Below are 16,331 nucleotides of genomic sequence, written 5' to 3'. Positions count from 1 at the left end.
TGTGTGGTCCGGGGGGAGCGGCTCCCTCCTGCAGTCCATGGCGGGATTTGCTGCGTCCTCACGTCAGATTATGTGCGTCCTCGCATCCGACCCACGACGCCCTGTTAGACGTGTGTCGGCGCCGGCGCTTTTTCCTGGGGGAGGGGCTGAGTGCGGCCTCTGTTCTCGGGGGAGGTCTCAGCCTCGGTCCTCTGGGCGTGGAGATGAAGAAGAACATCATAAACGAGTGGTGGAACATGGTGGTGCTGAATCGGGAGCAGGTCCTGCCCATTGACACTGCCCTCCAGGGGGGGGTCACCAACATCACACCCTGACCGCAGAGACGTGGCGGGCACCTCCAGTGACGAGTGCCAGCACAGCACCCTGCGCCAGGACCTGCTGCATGGTAATGAGCCCCAATACACAATAGCCTCCCCCCCCTCGGGATCCTTTTGTGGGTGCGCCTATGACGTGTCCTGTAACTGACCCCCTCTTCTGTCTGCGCTGCAGGTGCCCTTGTCGCACTACGTCAGCCTGCCTGGAGCTGCTGAATCGGAAGCTGCCGTTCGGTTATAGCAGAGGTGGGGAAGTGCTTTCGTCCTTGCTGGGTCTACACGACAATGGCGCCCTTCATGCTCGGTACGTGTCCATCAGGGGGGGCGTCTCTGGATGTATTGGGTGCTGAAATGTCACCTAAAGCAGTGGGGGGCGCCATGGCCACAGACCCTCCTGCTGACTGAGCCGGGTAGAGCGGTCACAGTGTAGTTCATCACTTTTACAGGTGGGGCCCAGATTGTGAGACACATGCTGTCTTCACTAATTCAGGACTGGAGAAAGGATGGTGGCGTCGCTCTGCTGGTTCAGCTCTGCAAAAACGTTGTCTCAGTGGCGGACTACTGGCTGCGGCAACAGGCTGCAGTGGTGGCGCAAGGTGAGTGGCGGGGTACTGGCTGCTGTGGCGGGCAGGCTGCTTTGGTGGCGCAAGGGTGAATGGCGGGTACTGGCTGACTGTGGCTGGCGCAAAGGATGTGAGTGGCGGTACTGGCTGCTGTGGCGGTGCAGGCTGCTTTTGGTTGGCGCAGGGTGACTGGCGGGCTACTGGCTGCTGTTGGTGGCGAAGGGTGAGTGGCGCGGTACTGGCTGCTGTGGTGGAGCAGGGTGAATATCGGCCACTGGCGGCTGCTTGGTGGCGCAGGGTAAGTGGCGGCACTGGCTGCTGTTGTGGAGCTAGGTAAGTGGCTGCATTTACTGCTGTGGTGGTGTAAGGTGAGTGGTGGCGCAGGGTGAATGGCGGTACTGGCTGCTGTGGTAGCGCAGAGTGAGTGGCGGCAATGGCTGCTGTAATGGAGCAGGATGAGTGGTAGCGCAGGATGAGTGGTGGTACTGGCTGCTGTGGTGGCGCAGGATGAGTGTCGGTACTGGCTGCTGTGGTGGTGCAGGATGAATGGCGGTACTGGCTGCTGTGGTGGCGAAGGGTGAATGGCGGGGTACTGGGCTGCTGTGGTGGCGAAGGGTGAGTGGCGGTACTGGCTGCTGTGGCGGTGCAGGCTGCTTTGGTGGCGCAGGGTGAATGGCGGTACTGGCTGCTGTGGTGGCGAAGGGTGAGTGGCGGTACTGGCTGCTGTGGTGGCGCAGGGTGAATAGCGGCACTGGCTGCTGTGGTGGCGCAGGGTAAGTGGCGGCACTGGCTGCTGTTGTGGAGCTAGGTAAGTGGCTGTAAGTAAGCTGTGGTGGCGAAGGGTGAATGGCGGTTCAACTGGCGGCTGTGGTGGTGCAGGGTGAATGGCGGTACTGGCGGCTGTGGTTGTGCAGGGTGAGTGGCTGCTGTGGTGGCGCCGGGTGAGTGGCGGTACAGGCTGCTGTGGTGGTGCATAGTGTCTGGCGGCACCGATCCAGTAGGTAAGTGCGATATCTGGTGGTGACCCATACCTGTGTCCCCCAGTTTGCTCAGGTCCCGTCTGGATTCAGCAGCAGCGATCACCAAGATGGCGAGGGAGCGAAGATGCTTCTTATAAACTACAACTTTCCCTGGGGGAAGGAAGCGGTGGAGACGCTGCGCATGATGGATGACTCCGCCCTCACACAGGTGCATGCGGGGGCCGACGCCAAACTCCACGTACGTACCTGAGCGCGGTCATGTCATCTGTTTATGTCCAGCCTCATAGATAATAGGTGTCAGATTATCAGATGTTCTGGATTATTGTGGTCATGTGATTAGATATTTTGTAGTCTTGTGCCGGATTATCAAATATCCTGGATTATTGTGGTCATGTGACCTCAGATATTTTGTAGTCTTGTGCTGGATTATACTGGTCATGTGACTTCAGACGTTTTGCAGTCCTGTGCTGGATTATCAAACCCCCTGACTGCCAGATTACCAGGACTTTAGGTTTTGTCTCCTCCTCAGGGTCGGGACAGCAGGCGGTCCATCATCCCGCACGTGGTGTGGCTGAGCAGCGATCTGGACCTGGGTTTGCTGGCGTACCTGTCAGACGCGCTGTCCCCGCGGGGGAAGGAGCAGCGGTTGGCGGTAAATTCTCTTGGGCCTCGCAGTCGTCAGGTATATAGGTGGACGATATCTCTAAGTGCCGCCATCTTGTCTCCTGCATCTCAGGTGTTGAAGATTCACCCGTCGTTGACACCCGTTAAAGTGGCGGTGGATTTGGGGAAGGGCCCGGCGGTGGATCTACGGCTGGTGCGTACACCTCTCTCCGCTATACTGGGAGTTCATACCGGATGTGCATAAACCAGGTCCTTTAATCCGACATCCATGTGATCCAGGTTTGTCAGGGGTTGTCGGCGGAGCTGCGGGGGAGTGGGATCGCCGTCTGGCCCGGATACTTGGACACGGTGCAGACGTCGATGGAGCAGCTGTTCGTGAAGTGAGTGGACGGATGATGGGAGTGCCGCGTCCAGCGACATTCCTCTAATCTGGCATCCCTGGGGGAGGGGATTATCAGATGATGTATTGTATGCACAGGGTTGTCTGCTGCCCCTCCTCACCTCATCCTATGCGTTTCAGGTACGATGAGATGGGCGTCATGTTCACGGTGCTGGTGAGTGACATCACGCTGGAAAGCGGCCTGCTCCACCTGCGCAACCGCGACACCACAATTAAAGAGACAGTACACATCTCAAAACTGACAGCGTTCCTGACTCAGCAGGTGACCGCCGCCAGCAGACTGTGAGAAAGTAAAATCACCCCAAAGTGACGCCCCCGATCTGCGAGCTGCTGCGACACCACCCCATGGTCGCCACATTTGGCGGTTGTCCCCTCCGATACTTCCTGTATCCAACTAAAATAGGAAGAAGGCGCGGAGGAGAAGTCTCAGACACGGGGTGCTTTCATGTAAATATTTATAGACTGCGGAAATGAATACTCCCATCATCCACAAGACAAGGATGAGACGCTGGTCAGCGATTCTGTGCAATAAACCTGGGTGTAGTCACATCTTCGCCCTCTGTTATAGCCACTATAGTGTCTGAGGTGTCATGGCCGCCCGACGACTCTGGAATAGAAATGGACACATCTGTGATGTCCTCCTGCCCATTAGTTTTACTGAAACAAAGCTCCAAATCCTCTGCATGGAGATGCTTACATGATAACATTCTGCCACCTTCAGTCACCACTAGAGGGAGCTCACTACATACAGATCATACAGCCACCACTAGAGGGAGCTCACTACATACAGATTATACAGCCACCGCTAGGGGGAGCTCACTACATACAGATCATACAGCCACCACTAGAGGGAGCTCACTACGTGCAGATTATACAGCCACCACTAGAGGGAGCTCACTACGTGCAGATTATACAGCCACCACTAGAGGGAGCTCACTACATACAGATTATACAGCCACCACTAGGGGGAGATCACTACATACAGATTATACAGTCACCACTAGAGGGAGCTCACTACATACAGATTATACAGCCACCACTAGGGGGAGATCACTACATACAGATTATACAGCCACCACTAGAGGGAGCTCACTACATACAGATTATACAGTCACCACTAGAGGGTGCTCACTACATACAGATTATACAGCCATCGCTAGGGGGAGCTCACTACATACAGATTATACAGTCACCACTAGAGGGTGCTCACTACATACAGATTATACAGCCACCACTAGGGGGAGATCACTACATACAGATTATACAGCCACCACTAGGGGGAGATCACTACATACAGATTATACAGTCACCACTAGAGGGAGCTCACTACATACAGATCATACAGCCACCACTAGGGGGAGATCACTACATACAGATTATACATCAACCACTAGGGGGAGCTCACTACATACAGATTATACAGTCTCCACTAGAGGAAGCTCACTACATACAGATTATACAGCCACCACTAGAGGGAGCTCACTACATACAGATTATACATCAACCACTAGAGGGTGCTCACTACATACAGATTATACAGCCACCACTAGAGGGAGATCACTACATACAGATTATACATCAACCACTAGGGGGAGATCACTACATACAGATTATACATCAACCACTAGGGGGAGCTCACTACATACAGATCATACAGCCACCACTAGGGGGAGATCACTACATACAGATTATACATCAACCACTAGGGGGAGCTCACTACATACAGATTATACAGCCACCACTAGGGGGAGCTCACTACATACAGATCATACAGCCACCACTAGGGGGAGCTCACTACATACAGATTATACATCAACCACTAGGGGGAGCTCACTACATACAGATTATACAGCCACCACTAGAGGGCGCTCACTACATACAGATTATACAGCCATCACTAGGGGGAGATCACTACATACAGACTATACAGCCACCACTAGGGGGAGATCACTACGTACAGATTATACATCAACCACTAGGGGGAGCTCACTACATACAGATCATACAGCCACCACTAGAGGGAGCTCACTGCATACAGATTATACAGCCACCACTAGGGGGAGCTCACTACATACAGATTATACAGCCACCACTAGAGGGCGCTCACTACATACAGATTATACAGCCACCACTAGAGGGCGCTCACTACATACAGATTATACAGCCATCACTAGGGGGAGATCACTACATACAGACTATACAGCCACCACTAGAGGGAGCTCACTACATACATATTATACAGCCACCACTAGAGGGAGATCACTATATACAGACTATACATCCAACACTAGGGGGAGCTCACTACATACAGATTATACAGTCACCACTAGAGGGAGCTCACTGCATACAGATTATACAGCCACCACTAGGGGGAGCTCACTACATACAGATTATACAGCCACCACTAGAGGGAGCTCACTACATACAGATTATACAGCCACCACTAGAGGGCTCTCACTACATACAGATTATACAGCCATCACTAGAGGGCGCTCACTACATACAGATTATACAGCCACCACTAGAGGGAGCTCACTACATACAGATTATACAGCGACCACTAGAGGGAGCTCACTACATACAGACTATACAGCCACCACTAGGGGGAGCTCACTACATACAGATCATACAGCCACCACTAGAGGGAGCTCACTGCATACAGATTATACAGCCACCACTAGAGGGAGCTCACTGCATACAGATTATACAGTCACCACTAGAGGGAGCTCACTGCATACAGATTATACAGTCACCACTAGAGGGAGCTCACTACATACAGATTATACAGCCACCACTAGAGGGAGCTCACTACATACAGATTATACAGTCACCACTAGAGGGAGCTCACTACATACAGATTATACAGCCACCACTAGAGGGAGCTCACTACATACAGATTATACAGCCACCACTATGGGGAGCTCACTACATACAGATTATACAGCCACCACTAGAGGGAGCTCACTGCATACAGATTTTACAGCTACCACTAGAGGGAGCTCACTACATACAGATTATACAGCCACCACTAGAGGGAGCTCACTACATACAGATTATACAGCCACCACTAGAGGGAGCTCACTACATACAGATTATACAGCCACCACTAGAGGGAGCTCACTACATACAGATTATACAGCCACCACTAGAGGGAGCTCACTACATACAGATTATACAGCCACCACTAGAGGGAGCTCACTACATACAGATTTATCATAGAATTCAGTGGTAGCTGTACTGTGTAAATCCCTCAGCAGGTAGCTCCCTCTAGTGCATTAACTACAGGGTATTCCCATCTGGGATATATGGTTATGCCGTGCTCTGTTTGTCACACAGGAGCGGGGAGCCACAGCTCTCGTACATTTTTGGCTTCTATCAATATGCCAGAGTTTTCCCAGATGGAATTACCCGTTCCAGGTGTTGGGGGGGTCCCTGAACCCTGTATTTCTAGAGGAGTCAGCTGAAAAGTCTGGACCGTTGTCCTAAGACGCTCCACTGACAGCCTCACTCCGGGGTGAAAACCACGGAATGCTGACATTTTTATGTTCAGAGGCTGAATAGCCGACGTAGAGCTAAGGGCTTTGTACTGTGTGTCAGTGCAGACAATGCTCTGTGAGCTAAACTTAACGGCACAAATCTGTGTTCTGTCCTGGTTGTTACAGTGTATCAGTGCAGGTAAGGCTACTTTCACACCAGCGTTTTTGATGGATCAGCAAAAAACGCTTCCATTACTGATAATACAGCCGCCTGCATCCATTTTGAACGTATCCGGTTGTATTATCTTTAAAATAGCCAAGACGAATCCATCATGACCACCATTGAAAGTCAACTGGGAACGGATCCGTTTTCTATTGTCAGAGAAAACGGATCCATCCTCATTGACTTACATTGTGTGTCATGACGGATCAGAAAAACGCTGTCCACGATGGGTACGCAACCAAACGGAACGGATGTGTCAGTCTGGAGTCCGCAGAGAGTTGTGTAGACCTATACGTAGTAACTTGGTATGGACAGTCCCACCATTTTTTACCTATATTGATCGTACTAGGATCTTTTTAACGCCACTTCCATGTATTCCACCGACTCTTCAGTCCTGATGGCAGCTGGAACAGCAAACATAAGTGCATTAGACTAACACAGTGTGAGGGATCAGTGCTTAACCCTTTACCTGCCAAGGACATATCTCATGTCCTCACAGGGTGGCACTTGAGAACCATCTAATATGTCCTTGCCACTGATGTCTGGATCTAAGAAGTGTAGAAGCTAGATATATCACCCTGTCTTGTTTTAAATCTGACAGTCTAAGCTTTAAAACAAGACCAGAATCCTGGAGGTAGCTGTGAAACATCCCAAGATACAACCGTTAAGATATCTGCAGCTCTCGCTTCCGACTCATGTACTAAAGGCTGTATCTTTGACCTTGTGGTGACTAGCCATGTGATCCTGGTCTTGTTTTAAAGCTTAGATTGTCAGATTTAAAACAAGACCTGGCTCACATCTCTAGCTGCTGCACCACCTGAGATATCAAAGCACCCTGTGACCTCAGCCCGCTTGGAGGAGGAGGGTGGGGCAGTGGTTGACATGATTACAGGCTGGAGAAGAAATCCCTGTATGAGGCCTACTTCACACTTCTGTAATTTGAGCCAAAACAATGTGCGGGCTAAGAACACAGAACATGAACAACTTGTTCCATTATATCTTATCTCTGTGTAGCAATCACCGATGGAAGTCACTGACCAGATCACTGAAGTGTGAACTAGGCCTAAGTGTACATGGCTCCAGGGGAGGGTAACATGGACTTGACGGTGCGTGTAATCATCCCCACCGTCAATCACAGCATGCTTACAGTGTCTTATTTTTTGTTTTAGAAAAGTAGTGAGAAAAGGATCTCTCACCATCTAATCCCTTCTGCGTCTGATTAGGCCGTTATATTGGCGCCACGACCCAGACGTCCACCAGCGTCGGGATCACGGCATCCGATTAGGGGCACCAAGCACACAGACTCCATGTTACACCGTCCTCCTGTCCATATTGGATCTCTATGGAGCGCATCTCTAGCAAGTCCTGTTACACCCTGCAGTAATGGCGACTATCCCTAGAGAGAAAGATCCCACACGGAGGCGGTCAGAACGCCTTCCTGCGACTTTGACATTTTTATAACGCATGAAGCGCTGAGTAGACGTGCGGTACGTGTGTGACCTCCTCATCTTACAGTTTTTTTTACTTTTGCATAAAGTCTCTCAAGCAAGTTTGCTGCAAAGTTGCATGAGGGTGGTTTTCTTTATTAAATATTAAGTTATATTTAGTGTAGATTTTTAATCCGTTTATACATGACGGCCAAATATGTCTGTGTTTTGGAGAGCGCCTGCTCTGGATGGTGTACGTGTGGTATATATGAGCTCTCATGCCTCGATACATTATTTTTACATCGTTTTTGTGTGTAAACTGCCTTAGATGGAAGTTTGTACGTGTTTTGTTACATAAAAAAAAAAAAATAATTCCTTCTTGTCAAAAAGTTGCACATGGCCGTCAGCAGTCCGTCAAGGCGGTTGCATTCAGGTTGTCGGCATTTAGGAAATATATCGGTTTTGGGGGTGCACTTACTTTTTAGGACTGTAATCCCCGTGTATTTTATAGGTTTTTATTTTATTTTTTGTGGAGTATGAACTCTGCACGGGCTGAACTTCTATTTCTAGGGGGAGTGGTGCATGTTACCTTCTGCTTGGGTCATACCGTTACCCATAATTGTCAACTTCTATGCATTTTTATGAAAAATAACATTTTGACACAAAATTGCATGAAGTGTGTAAAGTGCTGAGGCTTTTTAATGGGTCGGAGGTCTGCTTTCAGAATAGTGGGTGGGGGGGGGGGGCTGATTTTTCAATTTCGTAGGTTTTATTTGCACAGGTCAAAACTGCAGGAATTGTCCTGAGTCTGGATGACGTTGCTGGACATACTGCAGCCAGAGCTGACATCGGAGAACAAAAGGTTACCGTTCTTATAAGAACACTTACCTCTGGGTGGTCCCCTCAGCACCATACTGCAGTACTCTATGTCCTGATCCTCGCACCGCTTACTCCCATCTACAAATAGGAGACATTTATATTTACCTTTAAAAGGGTTATCCAATTACTCAACCCCCCCACACACATGTCAGGCCCCTCACCGGTAATATACTTACCCCGCTCCTGGTTCCCGCACCGCCGCGGCTGCTGCTCCCTGCACACGGAGGAAAACATCCGGTGTCGGGGGGGAGCAGCCAATGGCAGGCGAGGACGAGCCTCCCTAGCGTTACCCGCAATGCTAAGCAGGCTCGTTCCCGTCTGCCATTGGCTGCTCCCCCCCGACACCGGATGTTTTCCTCCGTGTGCAGGGAGAAGCGGCAGTGCAGGGACCAGGAGCGGTGCAAGTATATTACCAGTGAGGGGTCTGGCATATGTATTTTTTTTTTTTTTTTTTAAAACTGGATAACCCCTTGAATTCCTAACCAACAGTGCTTGTCCATGCCTACTTGAGCTGCCCGTGCCTACTTGAGCTGCCCCTGCCTACTTGAGCTTTGCCCCTGCCTACTTGAGCTTTGCCCCTGCCTACTTGAGCTTTGCCCCTGCCTACTTGAGCTTTGCCCCTGCCTACTTGAGCTTTGCCCCTGCCTACTTGAGCTTTGCCCCTGCCTACTTGAGCTTTGCCCCTGCCTACTTGAGCTTTGCCCCTGCCTACTTGCTTTGTCCATGCCTCCTTGCTTTGCCCCTGCCTACTTGCTTTGTCCATGCCTCCTTGCTTTGCCCCTGCCTACTTGACTTGTTCCTTCCTACTTGAGCTGCCTATGCCTCCTGGATTTGTCTATGCCTACTTGACTTGCCCCTGCCTACTTGACTTGCCCCTGCCTACTTGACTTGCCCCTGCCTACATGAATTGACCCTTCCTGCTTGACTTGTCCCTGCCCATCTGGAGTTGGCCTCGTCTGTGGTCAGTTTGAACAAGCCTACAATATAGGGCCACAATATTTTCCTATTCCACCCCTGGCTGCCATACCTAGCTTGGGTTGATAGTTTATGGCTGCCATTAGGCTGGCTTGCTTCATGCAGAACTTTGATTCGCCTAATTTTGTTAGTGCCCCTCTACTAGAGCTGTGTACACCTCGGGCTGATTAATGTCTGGTCCTGCTGCATCAGATGTGGCATGCAGCTGTACTTCTTTATAAGGAACGTGGGGTGGGAGGGGCTAGAAATCCTTATATAGGGTCAGGGGTGTCTAATCTGCCACAGGGACAGAAATACCTCAGTACTGTGCTGCTGCTAGGACTAAGGGAAAACAGATTATTGTTAGAATTCAACACATAAAATTCACATTAGAATCATCCCCAGTCACCCCCTGCTAATACAGAGTCTGCTCAGCTCCACAGTAATTTAACGGGCACAAGCAGAATGTCTTCTACTCACCTTCTCTTCCGTTTATTGGTCCCACAACACAATACTGATCCTCCTCACGCCTCGCCCTGCCTAAAGATAATATTATATCCAGCCAGTTGTATAGTACATGACAGTATTATAATAGTTATATTCTTGTACATAGTAGGCAGTATTATAGTAGTTATATTATTGTACATAGGAGGCAGTATTATAGTAGTTATATTCCTGTACATAGAAGCAGTATTATAGTAGTTATATTCTTGTACATAGGAGCAGTATTATAGTAGTTATATTCTTGTACATAGGGCAGTATTATAGTAGTATATTCTTGTACATAGGAGCAGTATATAGTAGATATTCTTGTACATAGGAGCAGTATTATAGTAGTATATTCTTGTACATAGGAGCAGTATTATAGTAGTTATTCTTGTACATAGGAGCAGTATTATAGTAGTTATTCTTGTACATAGGGCAGTATTATAGTAGTTATTCTTGTACATAGGAGCAGTATTATAGTAGTTATATTCTTGTACATAGGAGCAGTATTATAGTAGTTATATTCTTGTACATAGGAGCAGTATTATAGTAGTTATATTCTTGTACATAGGAGCAGTATTATAGTAGTTATATTCTTGTACATAGGAGCAGTATTATAGTAGTTATATCTTGTACATAGGAGGCAGTATTATAGTAGTTATATTCTTGTACATAGGGCAGTATTATAGTAGTTATATTCTTGTACATAGGAGCAGTATTATAGTAGTTTATATTCTTGTACATAGGAGCAGTATTATATAGTTATATTCTTGTACATAGGAGGCAGTATTATAGAGTTATATTCTTGTACATGAGAGCAGTATTATAGTAGTTATATTCTTGTACATAGGAGGCAGTATTAATAGTAGTTATATTCTTGTACATAGGAGCAGTATTATAGTAGTTATATTCTTGTACATAGGAGCAGTATTATAGTAGTTATATTCTTGTACAGTAGGAGCAGTATTATAGTAGTTATAGTTCTTGTACATAGGAGCAGTATTATAGTAGTTATTTCTTGTACATAGGAGCAGTATTATAGTAGTTATATTCTTGTACATAGGCAGTATTATAGTAGTTATATTCTTGTACATAGGGACGGCAGTATTATAGTAGTATATTCTTGTACATAGGAGCAGTATTATAGTAGTTAGATTCTTGTACATAGGAGGCGAGTATTATAGTAGTTTATATTCTTGGTACAGAGGAGCATATTATAGTAGTTATATATCTTGTACATAGGAAGCAGTATTATAGTAGTTATATTCTTGTACATAGGAGGCAGTATTATAGTAGTTATATTCTTGTACATAGGAGGCAGTATTATAGTAGTTATATTCTTGTACATAGGAGGCAGTATTATAGTAGTTATATTCTTGTACATAGGAGCAGTATTATAGTAGTTATATTCTTGTACATAGGGGGCAGTATTATAGTAGTAATATTCTTGTACATAGGAGGGGTATTATAGTAGTTATATTCTTGTACATAGGAGCAGTATTATAGTAGTTATATTCTTGTACATAGGAGCAGTATTATAGTAGTTATATTCTTGTACATAGGCAGCAGTATTATAGTAGTTATCTTCTTGTACATAGGAGCAGTATTATAGTAGTTATAGTCTTGTACATAGGGAGCAGTATTATAGTAGTTATATTCTTGTACATAGGAGGCAGTATTATAGTAGTTAATTCTTGTACATAGGAGCAGTATTATAGTAGTTATATTCTTGTACATAGGAGCAGTATTATAGTAGTTATATTCTTGTACATAGGAGCAGTATTATAGTAGTTATATTCTTGTACATAGGAGGCAGTATTATAGTAGTTATATTCTTGTACATATGAGGGCAGTATTATAGTAGTTATATTCTTGTACATAGGAGCAGTATTATAGTAGTTATAATTCCTGTACATAGGAGCAGTATTATAGTAGTTATATTCTTGTACATAGGAGGCAGTATTATAGTAGTTATATTCTTGTACATAGGAGGCAGTATTATAGTAGTTTATTCTTGTACATAGGAGCAGTATTATAGTAGTTATATTCTTGTACATAGGAGCAGTATTATAGTAGTTATATTCTTGTACATAGGAGCAGTATTATAGTAGGTTATATTCTTGTACATAGGAGGCAGTATTATAGTAGTTTATTCTTGTACATAGGAGCAGTATTATAGTAGTTATATTCTTGTACATAGGAGCAGTATATAGTAGTTATATTCTTGTACATAGGAGCAGTATTATAGTAGTTATATTCTTGTACATAGGAGCAGTATTATAGTAGTTATTATTCTTGTACATAGGAGCAGTATTATAGTAGTTATATTCTTGTACATAGGAGCAGTAGTATAGTAGTTATATTCTTGTAATAGAGGGCAGTATTATAGTAGTTATATCTTGTACATAGGAGGCAGTATTATAGTAGTTATATTCTTGTACCATATGAGGCAGTTTATATGTAGTATATTCTGTACATAGGAGCAGTATTATAGTAGTTATATTCTGTACATAGGAGCAGTATTATAGTAGTTATATTCTTGTACATAGGAGCAGTATTATAGTAGTTATATTCTTGTACATAGGAGGCAGTATTATAGTAGTTATATTCTTGTACATAGGAGCAGTATTATAGCAGTTATATTCTTGTACATAGGAGCAGTATTATAGTAGTTATATTCTTGTACATAGGAGCAGTATTATAGTAGTTATATTCTTGTACATAGGAGCAGTATTATAGTAGTTATATTCTTGTACATAGGAGCAGTATTATAGTAGTTAATTTCTGTACATAGGAGCAGTATTATAGTAGTTATATTCTTGTACATAGGAGCAGTATTATAGTAGTTATATTCTTGTACATAGGAGCAGTATTATAGTAGTTATATTCTTGTACATAGGAGGCAGTATTATAGTAGTTATATTCTTGTACATAGGAGGCAGTATTATAGTAGTTATATTCTTGTACATAGGAGCAGTATTATAGTAGTTATATTCTTGTACATAGGAGCAGTATTATAGTAGTTATATTCTTGTACATAGGAGCAGTATTATAGTAGTTATATTCTTGTACATAGGAGGCAGTATTATAGTAGTTTATTCTTGTACATAGGAGCAGTATTATAGTAGTTATATTCTTGTACATAGGAGCAGTATTATAGTAGTTATATTCTTGTACATAGGAGCAGTATTATAGTAGTTATATTCTTGTACATCGGAGGCAGTATTATAGTAGTATATTCTTGTACATAGGAGCAGTATTATAGCTAGTTATATTCTTGTACATAGGAGCAGTATTATAGTAGTTATATTCTTGTACATAGGAGGCAGTATTATAGTAGTTATATTCTTGTACATAGGAGGGCAGTATTATAGTAGTTTATATTCTTTGTACTATAGGAGGCAGTTATATAGTAGGTATAGTCTGGAGCATAGGAGGTCAGTATTATAGTAGTTATATTCTTGAATCGAGTAGCAGTATTATAGTAGTTATATTCTTGTACAGCGGAGTAGTATTATAGTAGTTATATTCTTTTACATAGGAGCAGTATTATAGTGTTATATCTTGTACATAGGAGCAGTATTATAGGAGTTATATCTGTACATAGGAGGCAGTTTATAGTAGTTATATTCTTGTACATAGGAGCAGTATTTAGTATTAGATTCCTGAAATAGGAGCAGTATTATAGTAGTTAGATTCTTTTACATAGGAGCAGTATTATAGTAGTTATATTCTTGTACATAGGGGCAGTTTCTAGTATTAATATCTTGTACATCGGACAGTATTATGTAGTAAATCCTGTACATAGAAGCAGTATTATAGTAGTTATATTCTTGTACATAGGAGGCAGTATTATAGTAGTTATATTCTTGTTACCATAGGAGCAGTATTATAGTAGTTATCTTCTTTGTACATAGTAGTTATATTCTGTACATAGGACAGTATTATATTAGTTATAGCTCTTGTACATAGGAGCCAGTATTATAGATAGGTTTATATTCTCTGTGACATAGGAGCAGTATTTATAGTAGTGTATATTCTTGTAGCATAGGAGCAGTATTATAGTATGTGATATTCTTGTACATAGGTGTCAGTATTATAGTAGTTATATTCTGTACATAGGAGGCAGTATTATAGTAGTTATATTCTTGGACATAGGAGGCAGTATTAGAGTAGTTATATTTCTTGTACATAGGGAAGGCAGTATTATAGTAGTTATATTTCTTGTTACATATGATGGCAGAATCTATAGTATTTATATGCTTGTACATAGGAGGCAGTAGTATAGTAGTTATATTCTGTACATAGGAGGCAGTATGATAGTAGTTATATTCTTGTACAGAGGAGCAGTATTTATAGTAGTTTATATTCTTGTACATAGGAGCAGTATTATAGTAGTGTTATATTCTTGTACATAGGAGCAGTATTATAGTAGTTATATTCTGTACATAGGAGGCAGTATTATAGTAGTTATATCTGTACATAGGAGCAGTATTATAGTAGTTATATTCCTGTACATAGGAGCAGTATTATAGTAGTTATATTCTTGTACATAGGAGCAGTAGTATAGTAGTTATATTCTTGTACATAGGGGGCAGTATTAATAGTAGTTATATTCTTGTACATAGGAGCAGTATTATAGTAGTTATATTCCTGTACATAGAAGCAGTATTATAGTAGTTATATTCTTGTACATATGAGGCAGTATTATAGTAGTTATATTCTTGTACATAGGAGCAGTATTATAGTAGTTATATTCTTGTACATAGGAGGCAGTATTATAGTAGTTATATTCTAATACATAGGAGCAGTATTATAGTAGTTATATTCCTGTACATAGGAGCAGTATTATAGTAGTTATATTCCTGTACATAGAAGCAGTATTATAGTAGTTATATTCTTGTACAGAGGAGGCAGTATTATAGTAGTTATATTCTTGTACATAGGAGCAGTATTATAGTAGTTATATTCTTGTACATAGGAGCAGTATTATAGTAGTTATATTCTTGTACATAGGAGCAGTATTATAGTAGTTATATTCTTGTACATAGGAGCAGTATTATAGTAGTTATATTCTTGTACATAGGAGCAGTATTATAGTAGTTATATTCTTGTACATAGGAGCAGTATTATAGTAGTTATATTCTTGTACATAGGGGGCAGTATTATAGTAGTTATATTCTTGTACATAGGAGCAGTATTATAGTAGTTATATTCCTGTACATAGAAGCAGTATTATAGTAGTTATATTCTTGTACATATGAGGCAGTATTATAGTAGTTATATTCTTGTACATAGGAGCAGTATTATAGTAGTTATATTCTTGTACATAGGAGCAGTATTATAGTAGTTATATTCTTGTACATAGGAGCAGTATTATAGTAGTTATATTCTTGTACATAGGAGGCAGTATTATAGTAGTTATATTCTTGTACATAGAGAAGCTTTGCTTGCTTGGAATTGCTGCTGTATATAGGCAGAAGCTCAGCAGGAAGGTATTGCATGGATAATGTCTCAGGGTGAAGCCTTATTGTTATATTGGTCAGATATTGGACTCACCTTTCTTATGTCTGGCAATTCCTATAAATGCAGTGATCACCAGGATCCCAATCAGTATGAGGACCGGGATCAGCCACTCCAGGTACCCTCGTCGGTTCTTTTCCACTATGAATAGAATGTCAGAAAAAATCTGTTATTCACATTACACTGTTTATAAATGTGACCCCTTACATGTAATATTCTCCCTCTCCTAGAGCTCCTCTATAACTAGACCATTGAACACCGCAGATTTTGGGGGTGTCTAAAATTGTGTAAATGAAGTTTATTCAAATTCTGTAGCATCTGTTCTTGTATCTTTGGTCATAGATATACAGGTGAAACCCGAAAAATTAGAATATTGTGCAAAGTTTATTTATTTCAGTAATGCAACTTAAAAGGTGAAGCTAACATATGAGACTCATTACAGGCAGCGAGAGATTCCAAGCCTTTATTTGTTATATTGGGAT

At 43.3% G+C, this 16,331-nt stretch overlaps 2 protein-coding genes across 3 annotated transcripts in view; one reads left to right on the top strand and one right to left on the bottom strand.

Annotated features, from left to right (window-relative positions):
• Nucleotides 1-203: 203 nt before the first annotated feature.
• On the top strand, nt 204-3,178 carry LOC122923938 (DNA polymerase subunit gamma-2, mitochondrial-like). The gene is made up of 8 exons (XM_044274823.1): nt 204-260; nt 490-548; nt 805-910; nt 1,922-2,095; nt 2,387-2,509; nt 2,594-2,674; nt 2,761-2,861; nt 3,002-3,178. The coding sequence occupies exons 1-8, from the start codon at nt 204-206 to the stop codon at nt 3,165-3,167; spliced, it is 867 nt and encodes a 288-aa protein (XP_044130758.1). The 3' UTR covers nt 3,168-3,178.
• Nucleotides 3,179-3,322: 144 nt separating this feature from the next.
• LOC122923936 (allergin-1-like) overlaps nt 3,323-16,331 on the bottom strand; it is a 30,961-nt gene continuing 17,952 nt past the window's right edge. For both annotated transcript variants that reach the window (XM_044274820.1, XM_044274821.1), the window contains 5 exons: nt 15,886-15,990; nt 10,321-10,380; nt 8,896-8,964; nt 6,912-6,984; nt 3,323-3,488 (listed from right to left, as the gene is read on the bottom strand). In XM_044274820.1, the coding sequence (XP_044130755.1) occupies nt 6,926-6,984; nt 8,896-8,964; nt 10,321-10,380; nt 15,886-15,990 (293 nt within the window). In that variant the 3' untranslated portion in view covers nt 3,323-3,488; nt 6,912-6,925. The remainder of the gene's footprint in view (nt 3,489-6,911; nt 6,985-8,895; nt 8,965-10,320; nt 10,381-15,885; nt 15,991-16,331) is intronic.

The sequence above is a fragment of the Bufo gargarizans genome, unplaced genomic scaffold, assembly GCF_014858855.1.
Source record: "Bufo gargarizans isolate SCDJY-AF-19 unplaced genomic scaffold, ASM1485885v1 original_scaffold_2079_pilon, whole genome shotgun sequence".
In the NCBI taxonomy this organism is placed as follows: Eukaryota; Metazoa; Chordata; class Amphibia; order Anura; family Bufonidae; genus Bufo; species Bufo gargarizans.
Note: the sequence above shows the minus strand (reverse complement) of the source record. Positions and strands in the feature narration are given on the sequence as shown.

Excerpts from the sequence above, each read along its gene's own strand:
- LOC122923938 (XM_044274823.1), top strand. The coding sequence starts at position 204 with ATGAAGAAGAACATCATAAACGAGTGGTGGAACATGGTGGTGCTGAAT. Across the intron at positions 2,675-2,760 it reads CGGCGGTGGATCTACGGCTG|GTTTGTCAGGGGTTGTCGGC; the intron begins GTGCGTACACCT and ends CATGTGATCCAG. Across the intron at positions 2,862-3,001 it reads ATGGAGCAGCTGTTCGTGAA|GTACGATGAGATGGGCGTCA; the intron begins GTGAGTGGACGG and ends TATGCGTTTCAG.